The 17476-nt window shown below is 39.9% G+C and overlaps 1 protein-coding gene across 2 annotated transcripts in view; it reads right to left on the bottom strand.

The window, feature by feature from the left end:
• CAPZA2 (capping actin protein of muscle Z-line subunit alpha 2) overlaps positions 1–16429 on the bottom strand; it is a 33664-nt gene extending 17235 nt beyond the window's left edge. The window contains exons 1-2 of one of the 2 annotated variants that reach the window (XM_074827548.1): positions 16318–16429; positions 1263–1326 (exon numbers count right to left, since the gene is read on the bottom strand). In XM_074827548.1, the coding sequence (XP_074683649.1) occupies positions 1263–1326; positions 16318–16356 (103 nt within the window). In that variant the 5' untranslated portion in view covers positions 16357–16429. Of the gene's footprint in view, positions 1–1262; positions 1372–16317 lie in introns of those variants that run through there. The other variant, XM_074827547.1, reaches the window with a different exon arrangement.
• Positions 16430–17476: the final 1047 nt, after the last annotated feature.

Here is a 17476-nt window from a genome sequence, read left to right as displayed (position 1 = left end):
AAGTTGTTCTAAAGATTCCCAAGGTATCATGCAAGTAAAAAAAAAAAAAACAAACCAAAAAAACAGAATATATTTGAGGTATGTTTTCTTTTAAAAACCAAAACAAAGCCCAAACCAAAACACAAGACAACAAAACACCACAAATGAAAAAAACCACCCCTCAAACTCAAACCCCACATCAAACCAAACAAAATCACAATTTACAGAATTGGAACGTAAAGCCTTTTTTTTTTTTTTTTTTTTTTTTTTAAGGCGACAGTCTGAATCTCATTAAACACTGGTCATGCATCTGTTACTGAGCTAGTAGTTGCAACTGTGAACTAACTCAACAATAAAGTTTATAGCAGTACTGCTATAAGAAATTGTATTGACCTTCAGGGAGCTGGGTTAATGAGCTGCTCACCAACAGTTCATTTCACAAATGCAGTACAACCTAAGTTTAAATAATAATCAGCTAGTCACAGTTTAACTGAAGAATAAGGTATTTCTGAAAACATTATATTCTTTAATATAATTTAACCTCTCTCCAGTCTGACACTGACTAAAAGTTTAGTATACTAAACTTACTTCTTTACTTAAATAGCATCAGAGATATTTGTAAGCTACAGCTACAAAACATATGCCTTCTCATCTGATATGTATGCCCACATATCTTGATGCAAGACAAACAATTTTTAAAGAAAAATAATATCTTAGGTAAAGTTCAGGCAACAATAGTTGAGAGAAGCTAATTTCAAGTTTCCTTTCAGTTTACCAATACACTCAGAAAAATTAAGTGTGCCCAGAATTTAAGGGTTAAAAATGTTTGGAGAAGATTAATATTCCTTCCACAACTGGCATTAAGCAATAGTCCTTTGTATACTCAAAGCTATGTATTTTTAATGATATTCTTTCTTTAAAAGAAGACCATTTTAATTTCAGCTAGTTTAATTTCTGTTGAAAAATTTAATTGTCTATCAAAGACTGCAAAAAAAAAGTACATGTGTCTTCTAAACTAAAACCCTAGCAACTGTTAATTCATGACTGATTAAAAACAGAAAGAAAGCTCATTCCCACATCACAAAAGTGGTACTTTCCTCCTTCTGCATTTAAACTCCAAGCTGTCTTGTGACTGTAAAGCTTATTATGCCAAACTACAAAACCAGCTCTTACAGCAAGTGAGCTGCTAAAATATAAGCTACATGAAATTCAGGAGAGTGATCAGCAGTACAATTTTGGATATAGATGCCTTAAATAAAAGGACAGGGCAGACAGATACTCACCATTGAACACTTCATTGAATTCCCCAGGAGGAGCATGAATTATGAATTTTGCCGCTATACGCACCTTAAATACAAAAACAATTATGTGGTTGTATATACTTGTATTCATTCCTATTCAAACCAATGATGCATTGTATAGCTTTAATGACACGAAACTGTACAACTCCTGTTTCATATATTTGTTCACATTATTTAAACTACTCTGTTAGAAACACAGAATAAGTTCCACCTCTTCAAACAGAATAGAGGAGATTGTATGTGACGGAAGCAGACAGAGAAATTGAGTCACTCATGTTTTGTATTACTGGCAAAAAGAAGATTAATTTAACAAATAAGATCAGTAATATATTCACAATGTATTTCAACTTTCAGTCCATAGATGCCTGGGAGTCACACATTCCAAGAGAGCCAAAAACTACAATGAAGATGCATTTGATCTTCAAAGCCTTTCCTCTACTTTTACTACATATCCTATGGTTCTAAACTTTACAAAAGGCCCACAGCTAGACAGTAATCGATAGATTACATAAGTTTAAAAACACTTGCATAGACACTGAAGCATGTAATTTCACCTGTATCTACCTGTAAAGCCTCAGTACCACAGTCATCAGCAGATAAAATTTAAAAAAAAACACCTTGAGAACTTTAATGCAAGTCCTTAAGCAATTGCCTTCAGCCATAACTTCTTGCAGACAAAACACAGCATAAGCCAGTACTTCCACTAGTGCAGTGCAGGTGCACCTGCCCTGGCTTTCCCCCTCCTGCTGGCACAAGCACTTGTACAACTCAGCAAAATTAGAAAAGTTATTTTTCTTTTTTTTTTTTTTTCTCCAAACTGGTTCCCTGAACTGGTTCACTGCACAGCTTCAGACTCATGTGCTTGCTAAAGGAACACAAAAATGTTTTTTTGATGTGAAGCAACCTTAAAACTTTTCAACTCTTACCTTACTTGAAGAATGTCACTCAGCAGACTTGCTGCTTCTTTCCCCCTTAAACTGTTAAGGGCACCCATTATAAAAATAAATAAGTAAATGCTGGTTTCCTAACTTAACCTGACAAAAGTTCCTATCCTTTACACTTTACAGGACACATTCAAAGCTCTCTTGCATCCTTGATACGATGCCGCTATTCAGGATACTACCTGAACCACAGTTCTCATTCCAACACCTTCAGTTATGTTTCTATGGAACAAAGAACTGGGAGATTCAGTGTCTGCACTCCAAGCTTCCCGTTTGAAATCATCATGTTTGAGAAGCACATACTCCATTAACAAATACCTAAAAACAACCAAAGAATGCTTTACATTTACACATTTATATATATCTGAAACTACAAAAGAACTGTCTGAGCATGACAGAACTCTTGAACTGACTTGTAAATAGCTTTTACAGTCCAGCATAGCAATACAGCCAGTGCTCCAGCCTGGTTCTTGACAGGGACCAAGTTTCAGACAATGGTCTCCAGGAGAGGTAGTTCAAGTTTAGAGTGCCCTGAGAGAGTGCTTAGCTGCCTCATTAGCAGTGTTCAGTCCTCAATGAGATCCCAGATGACTAGCCCAGGCAGCTTTCTGCTAACAGTCAGCAAGCACATCGCCGCTCAGAGCTGCAAATGGAAACGGAAAGGCTGTCACTTCCCAACTTCCCAAACAGAATGGTACCTTTTGGATTGCAGACACCTTCGTCTGCTGCCTCAAATAGTTAAATCAGAACTCCTCTTCCCATGTGAACATAAACTTGCATTACATTGAGATAAATGCCACATGGTTTACTCTTCTCAAAAGAGACACAAAGAGGCAGGAGCATCTCCTATAGCAGCTTATTAAAGCACTTGCCCAGATAAGAAGAAAGCATGACTTGGATTGTCTCCTTTGACCCAAAGGAACATAAACTCATCTGCATTAGCGAGATTACACCAACCATCAATCTGCACACTCTTCCCAGCGAAGACATACTCCATACCTCTCCTGCTGAAGTCTGGGCACTCTGTACAGTATACACAGCTCAATGCTCAATCCAAAGAAATATAGAGGATGCGAAATACAGCTAAGCTACAGTACTATTAAAGCACTCATGAAGGAGAAGGCCAAGAGAGGCTCCAATGCTCTATTACCAGGACATTTTATCAAATGACCAATAATGGTCTGGGATCAGACTGAAATTTAGGCCTCGCACTTAAGAGTGTGTATTTATTTGTGCTTTCAGCATGGCTATCAGGCTGATTCCCAGCTCAAGTTAGATTAAGGGACACTGTTTCTTGGTTCCTTGGCTTCAGAATGTGAACAGGACTGCTCACCCCTGTCAAGGCCGGGTTAGCTCTGGGCAAGCAGAGAAACAAGACCTAGAGACATTCTGAGCTCTGAAATAAAAGGTCCATCAGTTTTGGGCTGGGCAACAGCTAAATGAGCTCAATTAAGCAAAACTTGCGTGCCCAAACTGCATTCTGAATGACCATGTCCTTTAAACTGGTAATATCTGTGAGATATTAAGTCTATACTAAAACTGGAATAATACCTCTTTTTCAGCTGTTTTGGTAATGTGAAAATGGTTTTGCTTCTTTTTTCGCTATCAGTAAGAACTATTAGTCAGATTAGCTACAGTATCAGTAATATCTATTCAGAAGTATTCAACAGTAACAGCGTTTCCTCAGGACAGACCAATCTCAACATTACCTTTAATGAACATTTTACTAGTAAATTCAATTCCTCAATGAGAGTTTTTTTAAGCATAATTCAGCATAACACCACTTTCTATAGGACAGATAAACACAATCATGCAAACTCGCATTGACCATCTCATCGAGAAGTATAAAGTATATTCATGCTTACAGAGGCAAAACTAAAGCACCCCTCAGAAGTTGAGTCTGTCAGCTAAGACACTCTGCATTTTGCTAACCTGCCTTTGTGAAGCCCATTTAAAACTAATCCACTTTTCTTCAGCAGTTAAACCAAATTAACTTATCTGCGGACATGTGTATCTGAAAAAGCCATATTTCCCCAACTCATATATACAAGAAGCCCATATAAAAGAATTAAATCCAGTAGTCTCACTTAACACATAAGAACTGAAAAGCACTTCCAGCTTGTTTATTGCCACTGAGCTCTTCCAGAAATAAGTGCTCTAAAGGAGGCTTCTGTTTTCCAAAACCAGACTGATACTGAAGGATAAAAGAATACACTTTCATAAGCCTCGATGAGACAAAAATCTCCACCTTTCGGCAGTAAAAAGCCACTGGCTCATCTATCACTTTAAGCACAATTTAAACAAAGGGACAGTCCACATAAAATGGACATGGGTTCATGGGCAAATAAAAAAATTTAAATGCACATATAGCAAGAGGCACATTACTTGTAATACGAAATGACAGGCAAAAAAACTCAACCACAATATAGTCCAGTTGAGAAAGAAAGTTTTTTGCTGAAAACTGTTTAAGAAAACACATCGATCAGATGCATTACAGTTGAAAGCAATGCTGGTTATTCAATACATTGGAATTTTAAAAAATTGGTTAAAACTGATTTGAACAAGTCCAAACAGCAACAACATAATATTTTAGAAGTCTAAATGACAAAATCTTTTTCATTCAAGAGAACTGCACCTTCACACACAGTACAAGAACCTTATACATGTATCAGCAAGTAACAAAAGATTAGCTTACAGTTAAGTATTCCTTTACAAAACTCAAAAGCCAAGATTGATAAAACACCTGAAGTTTCTCCACTTATTATTCTAGTTACTTCTAAAACACCACCTAAAGTTTAAGACAGCATTTTATTGATGTAGTTTCCAAGATTGGATTTACAGACACTGTTTTCAGTTAAATGTCTGCAGAGCAGCTTGCAAGAAACTATAAACTTCAGAGTTCACTAATCCAGAACACCTGATCATCAGTGGTTCACAAGAAACACGTCTTGAAAACACCTTTTACCCCAAGCCTGTGTAAGGAATTGTACATTTGCTATATTAAATTCCCTGAATGCACAAAACCAATCTAAATATGTTTTAATGAAACATGACTTCATGCAGGTTTGAGCATTAATTTGGACAAATCCTACAGAAGCTAAGAGGAAGTTACAAAAAAAAAAAAAAAAAAGAAAAAAGACTTCTGAAACATTTAGAAGGGAAGTATTCCCCACTGAAGGTGTTCTGTTTATCTGATTTTCACATACACACTCACTTAAATGTAAGTCTGATATCAGTAGGTAAAAGCTAGTGAGATTTACTTTCCCAAATCAAGTGAAGCTAAATGCTACTCATCAGTTACAAGCTTTTTGATTTTATAAAGTAAACTATTTCAATTAAGGTAAAAATTCAGACTGAGAAGCTTAGCAAAAGAGAAAAGGACAGGTTTATTGTATGCGATGAGCATGGATATCGGGCATAGTAATGCCTAATTCTTCATTCTGCTAGAGATTGAAACAACTGGTCCATCAACAAATACCTACATTCAGTTACTACAGTATTTGCAGTTTTCAGATTACACAAGTACAGAGGTAGCAATGAACAGAATGGTGTCTGTTATGCTAGATCTGTCTTGTTTCCATACTTCTGCCTTTATTTCACAATCTAATTTATCTCAAGGCATGACACCCATCAGATACACAGAGAAATGCTACTTCTCTGCCTTTTCCAGTCTGAGACATTCTGAAGTTTGTTTTATTTTAAAGAAGTTACATGCAGTGACTTCAGATGCCCCCAAACCACTCTTCCTGTTCCTGGCACATCGGAACTGAAAAAGCCCGACCTTCTGTGCTGTCTGTGCCTATATATGGTCATGAGTGTGTGCTTGCAGACGTGCAGTGGCTCCCGCAACGCCGCGCCACTGTCGGCTCCGCTAAAATATGCTAATTACTGACTATCACCTAGGGTGCATCTAACAATATTAGAGACATTAAAACTTAAGTTAGCTCTCTCCCCCTCCCGCCCCTTTCTCTTTTCCCCCTTTTAACTGATGTGAAATTTGCCAGGCACCCCTGACAGCTCACTCCTTCAATCAACAGCCACCGCTGCGCAGGAAGAATGCGCTGCTAAGCAAGATGCTGTGAAACCACATACTTTGCCCTTAGTCTTTCCTATACATCACTTATTTCAAGTTCAGCTGTGAACTCCTTGTGGCATGGAGACCCACCCTTCCGCTATGCTCATACCAGGTTCAAGATTACTGCTTCAGAGCAACAAAAATGAAATGGTGAAGGAGATATTTCACCTAAATACTGCATGAAAATGTGGGGGGCACGGTGTGGGAGAGTGGGGTGTGGGGAAGTAACAGAAGACCTCCACAATACACTTCCACTCAAAGACAACTGTATTGCTAATCACAGGAAAAAAAAGGAGTTTCCAACAGTTACTTTTATCAGTGATAATGTAAAGTGTTACAGCAAGAGCAAGGCATTGTATATCATGCATTTATACTCTGGATTCCTGAGAGCACCCTTGCTTCCTTATAAAACAAATCTCCCACTCAGAGGAACCTATGTTTGGCAAAAAAGGAGATGAGATCACATTTGGGAGCTCTTTGGTTCTGCTCTAGGAACAGTAAAGAATCCAGAACGCCCTATTCCCAGAGTCATGCCTCCTGCCGTAGTTCTTGTTGGTTCAGGGAGCCTTTCTGCAGACAACTAAGATTAAGCAAATGGCTTTGTCTTGACCCACTGAACTCTGCTTACAGGTAGCTACTGGGGTTTCTCACAATTAGCCCGTAGTTACAGAAATATTAACACAGTTAAGCTGATTCAAACCAGGTAAGTTCCAGTTGTCTCAAGACCCTGTAATTCACACTCACAATAACTTGCAAGTCATTCAGGGATCATGTTTGTACTACCTGCAGTGATACTGGACAAAACACTTGCCTAGTTTTACTGAGTTCTGAGTTTGATTCAAACTTGTGTTTTGAGTTCAGCTGAGCCGTTATTTTTCAATATGCAGTTTTACTTTCTAATGAACAACAAAACTGCTCTGACATCTACCAGTCAAAATTTTTCATTGACACATGTAGCACATCAAAGAATACAGTCTAAGGTTCACTCACTTGCAAGATACAATGCCTGACAATCTATCAGTATTGCAAACATCAACATAGTATCTGAGTTTGCAAACCCTTCAGTCTTTAAAAAAAGATAACTGGCTTCTCCTTTAGACAGGTAGATACTTGGTATTACTCGGTCCTATTGCTCATTAAATGCTTAGGTTAGATACTTCCCAGGATGTTACACCCTCAATTACAATACCACTTTTAAAATAATTAAAAAGAGCTGGGGGTGTTTCCTAAGTGGCATAACTGACCTAGAACCATGCTGCTGCTGCCACCAAAAGAACTAACCTCCCTGCCTCCTCCCAAACAAGTGCTGTGATCCATTTTTATAAACTCCTATCACCAGTGCTCATCTATTTATGTGGGCCCGGAGAAGCAAATCGATCTAGCTAAAGAATAGCTTAAGAAGGTGTCAAGAACATAGAGACCAAATCACTTAGCAAGAGAGCTTTAAATTATTGCTTCTTGCTGCTAACAGTTTAGTGAGGTGAATAAGCCTTCAAACGGCCAGACAAGCACTGAGAACATACAAGTGAGAAAGGGATTACCCCGTGTCAGCAGCAAACTGTCTTCTCAGCATCTCATGAAACCTCACGCATACCCACGGGTATAATTTCAAACAGTGAAGAAGCATCCCAAAACATGCTGCATCTCACACAAACATGGAGCAAAGGCACTGACTCTGGTAGAGAGGGAATGAATATAAATAGTAGTGTTTGCAACTGCTTTCCTACCAAGCTCAACTGAAAAGTGTACTGCACTACTCAATTCACTTCTGCTTCTGGGAGAGCTAAGGAAGAAAACACTGCAAAAATGTGGTTCTGTGGCACAGGAAAGGAGGGGCACATTCCATGCCTATGGCTTTGACTGAACAGACGTTTCCTTCATAGTAATGCCTGAAGTGGCATTGCATCTGTAGAACACGTGTTTTCCTCAATTATTTTTAATACACAAGTATTTAAGAGTATTTAACAGTACCAGCACTTAATAGTGGTGCAAAAAGTAAATATTACACAGTGTGAGGTATTCTAGCTGCATTCTTTCTACCTGAAGAACTGACTTGGATAATGAGATTTATTTTCACAAAAATAACCATTTTGAAAGGTGCTGATTGTTTCACTGTAGGGCCTTTCAGCAGCAGTATATCTAAATATAAAAGTCTCAATCTTAAAATCGTTTTACACACCACATCATATTAAGATGAAGGATTAAAAAACCAAATCCAAAACAGGATTTATGAAAGTCACTGTATCAGGTACAGATAGCAAAGAGGACTATGAAAGCAATGTATGTTAATTGGGTAATACACAGGTCTAACTAGAAGAAAATTAAGAGAAGACAAATCTCCCCCACGTAATTTTGCAGTTACTTTTATTACTCCTGACTGTATCTAATTGAACACCTTTTTATGTCATGCATTTCCCATATTTTAATTCAGAAATGTATTAAAAGAACTGTACTGGTCTCAAGTTAGTAAAACAAGTATGTTTTGTTTGTAGACGTTAAAGGATCAAGATTAACCTGAAACTTTAGCTTCAGCTATCACCATCAATTACTAAAAGCTCTGAACTGAAAAAAAATTCTTGTAATTATAATACAGACAGAATACATTATATTATTTTTCCCCACATCTGTATTTCTCTGAAAGCCTATGTCTTCTCAGTAGTTGGCTGGAAACCAAATGAGTTGAGAAAACCACATACATGCAAAAGAGATTCTAAAATTATTGATAGCACTACATGGCCCAAATTTGTCATACAGAACATTCTTCCTGCAGCATCTTTACCGCAAGTTTTTATCTTTAATGCAGTAGTCCTTTTTCCAGGTATGTACCTGAAAGCTCATAACATAAGCAACCAGGAAAAAAAGAAATATATTACGAACATTTCAGGTTCACAGCTTAGACAAAAGTTGCTTTCAGTAATTTCCAAAGGGCTTTCTCAGACAAAATGCAAAGACAAAAAAAAAATAAAAAGGATGAATAGGAGGTGTGTCCAATAAAGTAGCATTAAGTTCCAGTCTCAGGAGACTATACATCGGGTGCTTTAAAATACCAGTATCTCAAACTGTATCATTCTTTGGTACTTCCTATTTCATTGTAGGGTCAAGCCCCAACATATGCAATCAACCCAAGAATCAAAATATTGTTTTGAGAAGCATGCTAGAGGCTAGTACTCCCTTTGCTAAATAGAAACGTCATATGATTTGACAAAGGTCTAATGCAGTCATTGGTCTGATATAAATTCATGAGTAAATCTTACCCATAAAACCTTTAGAAGCTGAGCAATTGCATACTTTGCTTATGGATGAGATAAACAACAGATAATAAGCATTAAAAAAATCTCAAAACTTCCTTGTAAAGTCATTTATTTGAGAAGTAAAAGGTGTGAGAAATGGCTAAGACTTCACAATGAAAGAAACCGATAGCATGATCTCCCACATACAGAATCAAGACATTCTGTTAGCTCAACACATATGCTCCTCAGGTGCAGCAACAAGAACTCTCTTTTTCAGCTGTCTTTACAGAGTGGTTTCTGCTATAACCTAAAAAGCACTTGGTTCACATTTGCAAAGCAGTCTTCCACCACAAAGCTTACATTTTTAAAGTGATCCTTCCTACTCCTCCAAGATCATTATTTATAATTAGATACTCCAAGGACATCAAGCCTGGATTCAAACAATATCAGAGCTTGCTCTATGAAAAATGCTGTTATTAAAAGTCATAGAATAAGGCACCGCCTTAACTGTACACCTCCCCATCCAAATTCTCTCTCGAAGTTACCTATCAGTTTGAAAGTTTTAATGCCTTCTGCCAAGTTAAGAAAGTATTTGAAATATTTTACAGTTCAGAAGCCTTTTACTCAAGGATAAAAAAAGTAATTTCCTTATGCTGAAAAATCTGCTTTCATTTCTGCATGAGCAGTTCAAACTCCTTTACACCCCACTTTCAGAAACTGGAAATGAATATACAGTGCTGCCTGAGAAAAATACACTGATTTGCTAATTAATGTGGCTAAAATCCTTATCCTATTCCTCTTTGGCTGAGAAAATTGAAATCAACCAAAGATGGTATTTCACAGCAGAACTGTAGGTTGACGACTCGGTGGGCAACGAAACCTTATCTGTTATATCACAAATTATTGGCTCTGGTTTCATTACTGGATTTGCCAATAATTTGTTCTGTTACTCTTCTCTATTTCTGATCCAATTTGTTTTTCTTATCTACTTAAACTATGAGGTTTCCTGGATAGCAAGCTTCCTCAAGAGTTCTCTGAGCACAAAGGCAACAAGAATGCAGCTTTTGATGGTCCTGAGGTGTCAATGCGTTATAAATACTCCATGACATGGTAAAAGTCATAACCCATAAAAAGTACTTAATGTCTTCAAACTACTAATAACAAAATATATGAACTGCAGTTTTAGAAATCACTGATCTTATATTTAGAGTAACAGGTTTCATTACAACAGCTTCAGGTAATTCTTTTTAACTTGTCAAAAATGCAGACAATTCTGCTTTGCCTAACAACTTTCTATGCCAGTGCACAGCAAGAAGACAAGCAGTACTGGACACAAGTTGCAACAATTAAGTATTAGGAAAAGCTTCTGACCATGGGTGTAGTCAAACATTGCAACACACCACCCAGGGAGCCTGTGCAGTCTCCATCCTTGGAGACAGACAAAACTCAAAGTGCAAGTCCCTAAGCAACCTGACCCAAGCTGGCCCGCTTTGACCAAGCAGCATTCGAGCTACCTCCAGAAGTTTCTTCCAGCCTGTATGACTACAAATAAATGAAGTTATTATTTGCAGTTTTACAGTATATGATATTTTTTTCAGACAGTGTTGAACACTTCTGTAATTTCCCAACAAAGGGATTAAAAATTTCTGTCTGTCCTTCAATCTCAAGGGTAGTGATGCATTTAAAAAAAAATAAATTCATAACTCAAGACAACACACTATGATATCTCAGGATGTACATAAAAATCTTGATCTTGGAAGGACTGCTATATCCAGAATTACATGTCAGTCTGAGAAGCACTCCCAACTTTCTTATTCAAGAATTTCCTTAAAATGTTATCAAAGTGTAACCACCAAGTTTAACCTCACCTTTGTAAAAACAATTCCCTCCACACAACTTCTATCACATTTCACTTGTGAAAAAATGATAACTTTCACAGCTTTGACAATGTAGTAAATTAAACAGAAAACATGCTTTAACAGTAACTGAGTTATTTCACATTTAAGTATTAAAGGTTTTTCAACCTTTCATTGGAATCTGCGACAGCATTTCCAGTTCCATTCAGAGTTTAAATATAAACAAGAACCAAAGAACTCACAAGGTCCTCCCACTAAACAGTTAGCAAAGCTGCACTTTTATATTTAAAACAAGTGAACACTGATGAACTACAAAGAAAGAACATTAAGGACACTTGCAAAACTTCACCTTAAGTTTACCTTATAGTGCAATTATACCCAGAAAAGGCTATTCAAATCCTGCTTCTACTCCAACAGATTGTTCTCCTAATCATTTGTGGTCTCAAAGTCTCATTCAGGGCAATTCTAAAGGTCAGAATTTGAGATCCTTCCAAAATGAGTGATTTAGAGCACATGTATTGCTTTAAAGATTTTTAAAAAGTAACAAGTTTTTGTCAAAAATTTCTGCTAATGCTTCCAAAGCAGTTTCAGGAACAAGGTTTATGTTTGCATTAAGGAAACACCTGAACCTCTCACTTTGGTGGGCTTGTACGTGCAAGTGCAATCTGCTGTCAATGTATTACATTTTAAAGACAAAGTTAAATACGAGAGAATGCATTTTACTGGCATATCATCTCAAAGCACTGACTAAAGAAAACAAGTTTTCCTTAAACAATCTGACAAAACTACACTGCAGAGTTTTGTTGGTGTAAGACATCCACCTTTATTACTCAGATTTGTAGGTTTTGACATCTAATTTAAGAAGTTACAAAATTACCCAATGCACCAGGAAATACCTGGAAGCAATTCTGGCTCCCACAAATGGGACTACTTCCTCATCAGAAGAGAAGTTTTGCTCTAACTACAGCAAGCTGACCTACTGTTAAACCCCACCTTCCAGAACAAGTAGAACTACTGAGGCATAACTTCACTGAAAGAGGTGTGGTTCCTTTTTTTAAAATCATGTTTGACAATTCCCATATATATATGCTCAGCATTTTAAGGAATGCAAGAGCTAATTTTGCATTAAAAAAATTGATGTGTTATCCTTCCCCATGAGGATTCTCCCCTTTCCTCCCTGAAGGCATCCTGATTTTCTCAGGTTTTATCTAGTTATCAACACAGCTATATAACACTCCTGTGCTTTGTAGAGAACAGGATTCACATTTAAAAAAAAAATAAAAAAAATCTACAGTAAACATATCCCTTCGAGTCACCAAAAATGGAGTGCAGAACACTAGTTTTATGATTTAAATAGTTTTAGTCTTGTTTTGCATTTGCACTGTTGTTTGTTAATGAATATTTACATAAGTAAATGCAACTTTTACAGTAAAATCGGTACCTTCCATTAATCATTGCCTATATTCATGCAGATAAATTGTAGCTTTTACATTCACACTAATATGCTCATTAAAAACATTTTTATATATGCTTATTAGTTTGACATAGCCACAGGTAGGAAAACAATTTCCACAGAAACTGAAATAAAATTAAACTGCGAAAAATGGTTACTAGACTTTAACAAAACTACTTCAAGTATGCTGGATACATAAACAAGTTTTGTTATCCTCTTGTAACAAGTGAGGACGCATTACCCACTGGAAGGGCACACGAAGTGATGACTTCCCATTGCTATCTCCCTTAAGAGTTCAAAGCTTCAAGATTTCCACATCTCACACCTCATTTTTATTTACAGACTGAAGCAAACAAACTTGTGTTATTCCACCTATCTAAAAGCTTCTGATCTTTCAGTGACCTACATGAATAAAGTAACTACAAAACACTGTGTCTCACAAAAGCTGTTTTTAGCACTGGAAAATCCTTGGTATTGAATGCTAAAGTCAGTAACTCACTAGCAATGGCCCAACTTCAGACCTTTGGATGTACACAAATCTTACACACCGTATTTACTACAAATACTTCAGATTAAAAAAAAAACCACCAACCTTTTCAAATTTATCTTCACACTATCATCACTGAAAGATAATCAAGGCTTCAAAAATCTCATGTTAAAATGTGAATCTAAGGAACAAGACTGGGTTCAAAACCAGTTATGCAATCTTGCATATTGAAATCATGTTCTTTCTGGCAACTGGCTCTACTCCTTCCTTGGTTTTAGAGCTTCTTTACCTGTACTGTACCTCTGTTTTGCCATTATTCCAACTCATGACCTTTCTGTATTCTCAATTACGCTAAACGCTGCAAGGTTTAAATGTGATTTATATAAGAGCTAAATACAGCCATCCTAAACTGACTACTAGATAGCATCAGGAAGAAGGTATAGCCACTACAAATGGAATTTCTTACTACCTTTGCAACACTTAAATCTACTGCCTATACACAAAGTAAGATGTGAATGAAAGACCTTTCAGAACTTGTCGTATCACTACATCACTTGATCTCCTATTTACTTATGCTTTTACAGCATGATTAGGAGTCTGGTACAGAAAAGTTCTGTTATTTTGTTCACCTTCTTCGCTCCTTGAATTTCAACAGTTTTGACCAGTGTTCTAGTTATGTCTCTATTGAAATTGCCTACAAAACTGTATCGCCACCATCACCTACATCAGCCAATACTATCAGTTCCGTATTATGAGAGAAAAGTATATAAAGGAACAATGTGATTTGTTCCCTGTGAAAATGAATGTTTGTTTGTCTGTCTGCCTCTATTCCTACATTTATTTACAGTCCCAACTGGGTAAGAAGGGTGTGCTTTTCAAATGCTATCCAGCTGCCTTTTTTTAGCTCAGTAAAACTGAATATTTGAGATAACATTTTTATTGTAAAATGATAGCACAAACAAATGTATCAGAATTTAAATCTTAAGACATCACAAGATCTGCATGAATATATGCCTGCTTTCCCCAGTTTACAGTGTTACCCATCTTTGCTTTATTAGCCAATAAAATATACTGCCAGGCTTGGAAAATTCCACTCATATAGGACAATCAATTTTATATTGGACTGAAGCAGATAAAGGAATCAATTAAATTTACAATGGAAGAGTGCTGATTCTATTCACTTATACCAAGGCAGGAAAAGTCTCTAGAAGGTCTGCACCCATTTGGGGAGAAAAGAAAAACTTAAATTAATGGATAGAAGAGAGTTCAGAACCTAACTCCATCAGTCACAAAAGCACAGGCAGTGCTTCTCAAATCATACAGAGGCAAGACAAAACTGTCACTGCATCTTTTATTACTCACAGGACAATAGGCAATGGACACAAAATGAAACATGGGAGGATCCGTCTGAGCATATGGAAACACTTTTTTACTGCAAGGGTGACCAAGCACTGGCACAGGTTGCCCAGGGAGGTTGTGGAGTCTCCATCCTTGGAGATTTCCAAAAGCTGTCTGCACACACTCCTGGGCAGCCTGCTCTCCATGACCCTGCTTGAGCAGGGGGGTTGGACAAAATGACCTCCAGAGGTCCCTTCCAACCTCAACCATGCCAAGATAACCTGTATTCTAAGTCTTTTCAAGCATACCCTCTAGGAATAACATACTGGATTAGAGTTACTTGTATTTTCTGTAAGGAGTGAAAAGAATCATGGATTACCACATAAACTTCTTGATTACATTACTACTTTGTACCAACAGAGAGGTGGCATTTGCACGTGAATTAAGTAGAGGAGGGCACAGTCTTAAAGCCTCTTGGGAAAAGACAGTGAAATCCTGGTGCTATGCATGTCTTAGCGTATCAGTGCATCTCTAGTTCTGAAACATGGTCCTGTTACCCTCAAACATACAGAAAAATCTGCCTTACTGTAACCATGTAGACATTTTATACATCCTTCTAACTTCAAAGAAGTCTGAAACATCATTTATGTCTCCCACATTTGTCATCTCACAGCTTCCACAGCTATGAAAACCTACGTTTTTAAAGTCAAAAATGAACAATATCGTGTATTACATAAAGACATGAGCAGTGCACCAGCACCATGTACACAAAACGCCACACCCTAGCTCTGAAACAGGCAGCTGCCATTAAGCTGGATCCAACAGAGGAAGACAAGGAGCAGTGATAACTGAGGTCTTATAAGATACCCTATTCCTTGTGAGATTTTTCTGGAAAAATCTGTCCTAAATCTAAGAAGTTTCCAACTGCCATAAAGAGAGATTACAAGTACATCTTGTTAACACAGACCCTCTGCTCCTTGACCTTACACTTCCCCAATTACTGCCTCCTAATAGGAAGTAAAACAACCTTCCTCATCCGCACACCCCCCCTCCTTTCCCGAACCTCCGTATCTCATCTCCTCCCGGAGCCTGAGGGGGTGAAAGGGGAGGCGATGGCCACGGCCGGCCCTGCGGTAGAGAGCCCCTCTGTGGCGAGGGCAGAGCCGGTGCCCCGGAGCACCCGGCTGGCACGGCCAAGAGGCCTCGGAAACGGGAAGTGGAGGTGGGGAATGGGAGGGGAGAGTCCCTCAGCGTCTTTTCTGTCTCTCCCGACCGTCCCCCGCTCGCCGTCCCCCCACCGCACACCGGGCGGGGGCGGCGGTGCGCAGCGGCCGTGCCCACCGCCCCGGCGGCAGCGGGGAGCCGGCTGAGCGGCCGCCGCCTCCACCGCGCCCAGGGCCCCGCCCCCCGCCGAGCCCGCACCGTACAAGGAGCGGCGGGAGATGCGGCAGGGCCGGCGCGGCGGCCGGGCCAGCCCTCCCCCCGGCCTCCCCGCCGACCCTCCTCCCGCCCCCCGACTGACAGGCCCAGCCGCTGGGCAACGGTAAAAATACGAATCGCAGGGCGAGGGCCGAGCCCGCCCCGCGGCCTCCCGGCTCACAGGGCTGGAGGACAAAAGGGCTACCAGGCTCGACGCAGCACCCCCACCCACCCCTACCTTCTCCTCATCGGACAGCTGCTCCTCCAGGTCCGCCATCTTCCCGTCTGGCTCCGGCCACCGCCACCGCCCCCGTCTCCTCCCTCCCAGGCAGGAAGGGCGGGGCCGCGCCGCTCGCTGCGCCGCTCGCTGGGAGGGTGGCGCCTGTGCGCATGCGCGCGGCGGGGGGCGAGGGTCCCGCGGTGGGGCGGGTAGCGAGGCGGGGGAGGGCAGCGGTGGACGGCTCCGTGCCCGTGCCCGTGCCCGTGGGGTGGGCCTTGTCGCCGTGCTCGCTGGAGGAAAGCGGGGACCTCAGCCGGTGGCTGGGTGTCGCGGCAGAGGGAGTGGGAGCAGGGCGGCTGGGCCTGCTGCGCCCCTCAGGGCGTCTTCGGAATGAACAGTAGGAGTTCCCATCTCCGTTTTAATAGCAAAATGAGTCATTTAAGTAAAATCAATGGAAATTTGGGCAGACAGAAGTAAAACTTGCCAGGTTTCAGGCATCCCCTTGGCAGCACGCTCAATGCGGATTAGTGGATGTGGGTGCTGGGGGGCGGCGGAGCGGAGCGTTGGGGTGGGGGCGAGCGGCGGCGGGGTTGCCGGGAGTACCCCGCGGTGGGCTGGGAGAGGTTTTTAAAAGCTCAGTTTGATGCCAGCAACAGAGACTGAGGAAATCGTGTGAATTGATTTCTACTGTAGAAGATTGGACATGGAAAAGGTATGTGGCCAACGGAAGGAAACAGGAAGATAAATAGATTGGAAATTTTTTACCACGAGAGTAAGAAAATGTGAAGTGTCCTCCAGCGATGTGACATCGCAAGTACACAGAGGGGCATGTGAGATGACAGCTTGCAAGGATTGCCTGTAAGAAGACATAATACATAGACTTATGTTTCAAGAAGACATAAGTTTTGAGGAAAACTGTAACAGAGGAAAGAAAACGTTTGTGTAGCTCAAACTGTGTGGGTTTGAGGCCAGTGAAATTATGTATCTTCTTCCAACAGTAACCCAGGGGCAGATGCCCAGGGAGTGGTGAGAGAACAAGGCAGTACCTGTTGGCACTTCCTGGGAATGTTTCCTTGCTTCCAGCCAGCCATGGTGCAGAAGATGGTCATCCTCCTCAGCGACTTAATTCTAACGAGGATGGTTGAACTATTCTTCAAGGGTCAGGTAGACAGTGGGA

This window comes from Strix aluco, chromosome 5 (genome assembly GCF_031877795.1).
Source record: "Strix aluco isolate bStrAlu1 chromosome 5, bStrAlu1.hap1, whole genome shotgun sequence".
In the NCBI taxonomy this organism is placed as follows: Eukaryota; Metazoa; Chordata; class Aves; order Strigiformes; family Strigidae; genus Strix; species Strix aluco.
Note: the sequence above shows the minus strand (reverse complement) of the source record. Positions and strands in the feature narration are given on the sequence as shown.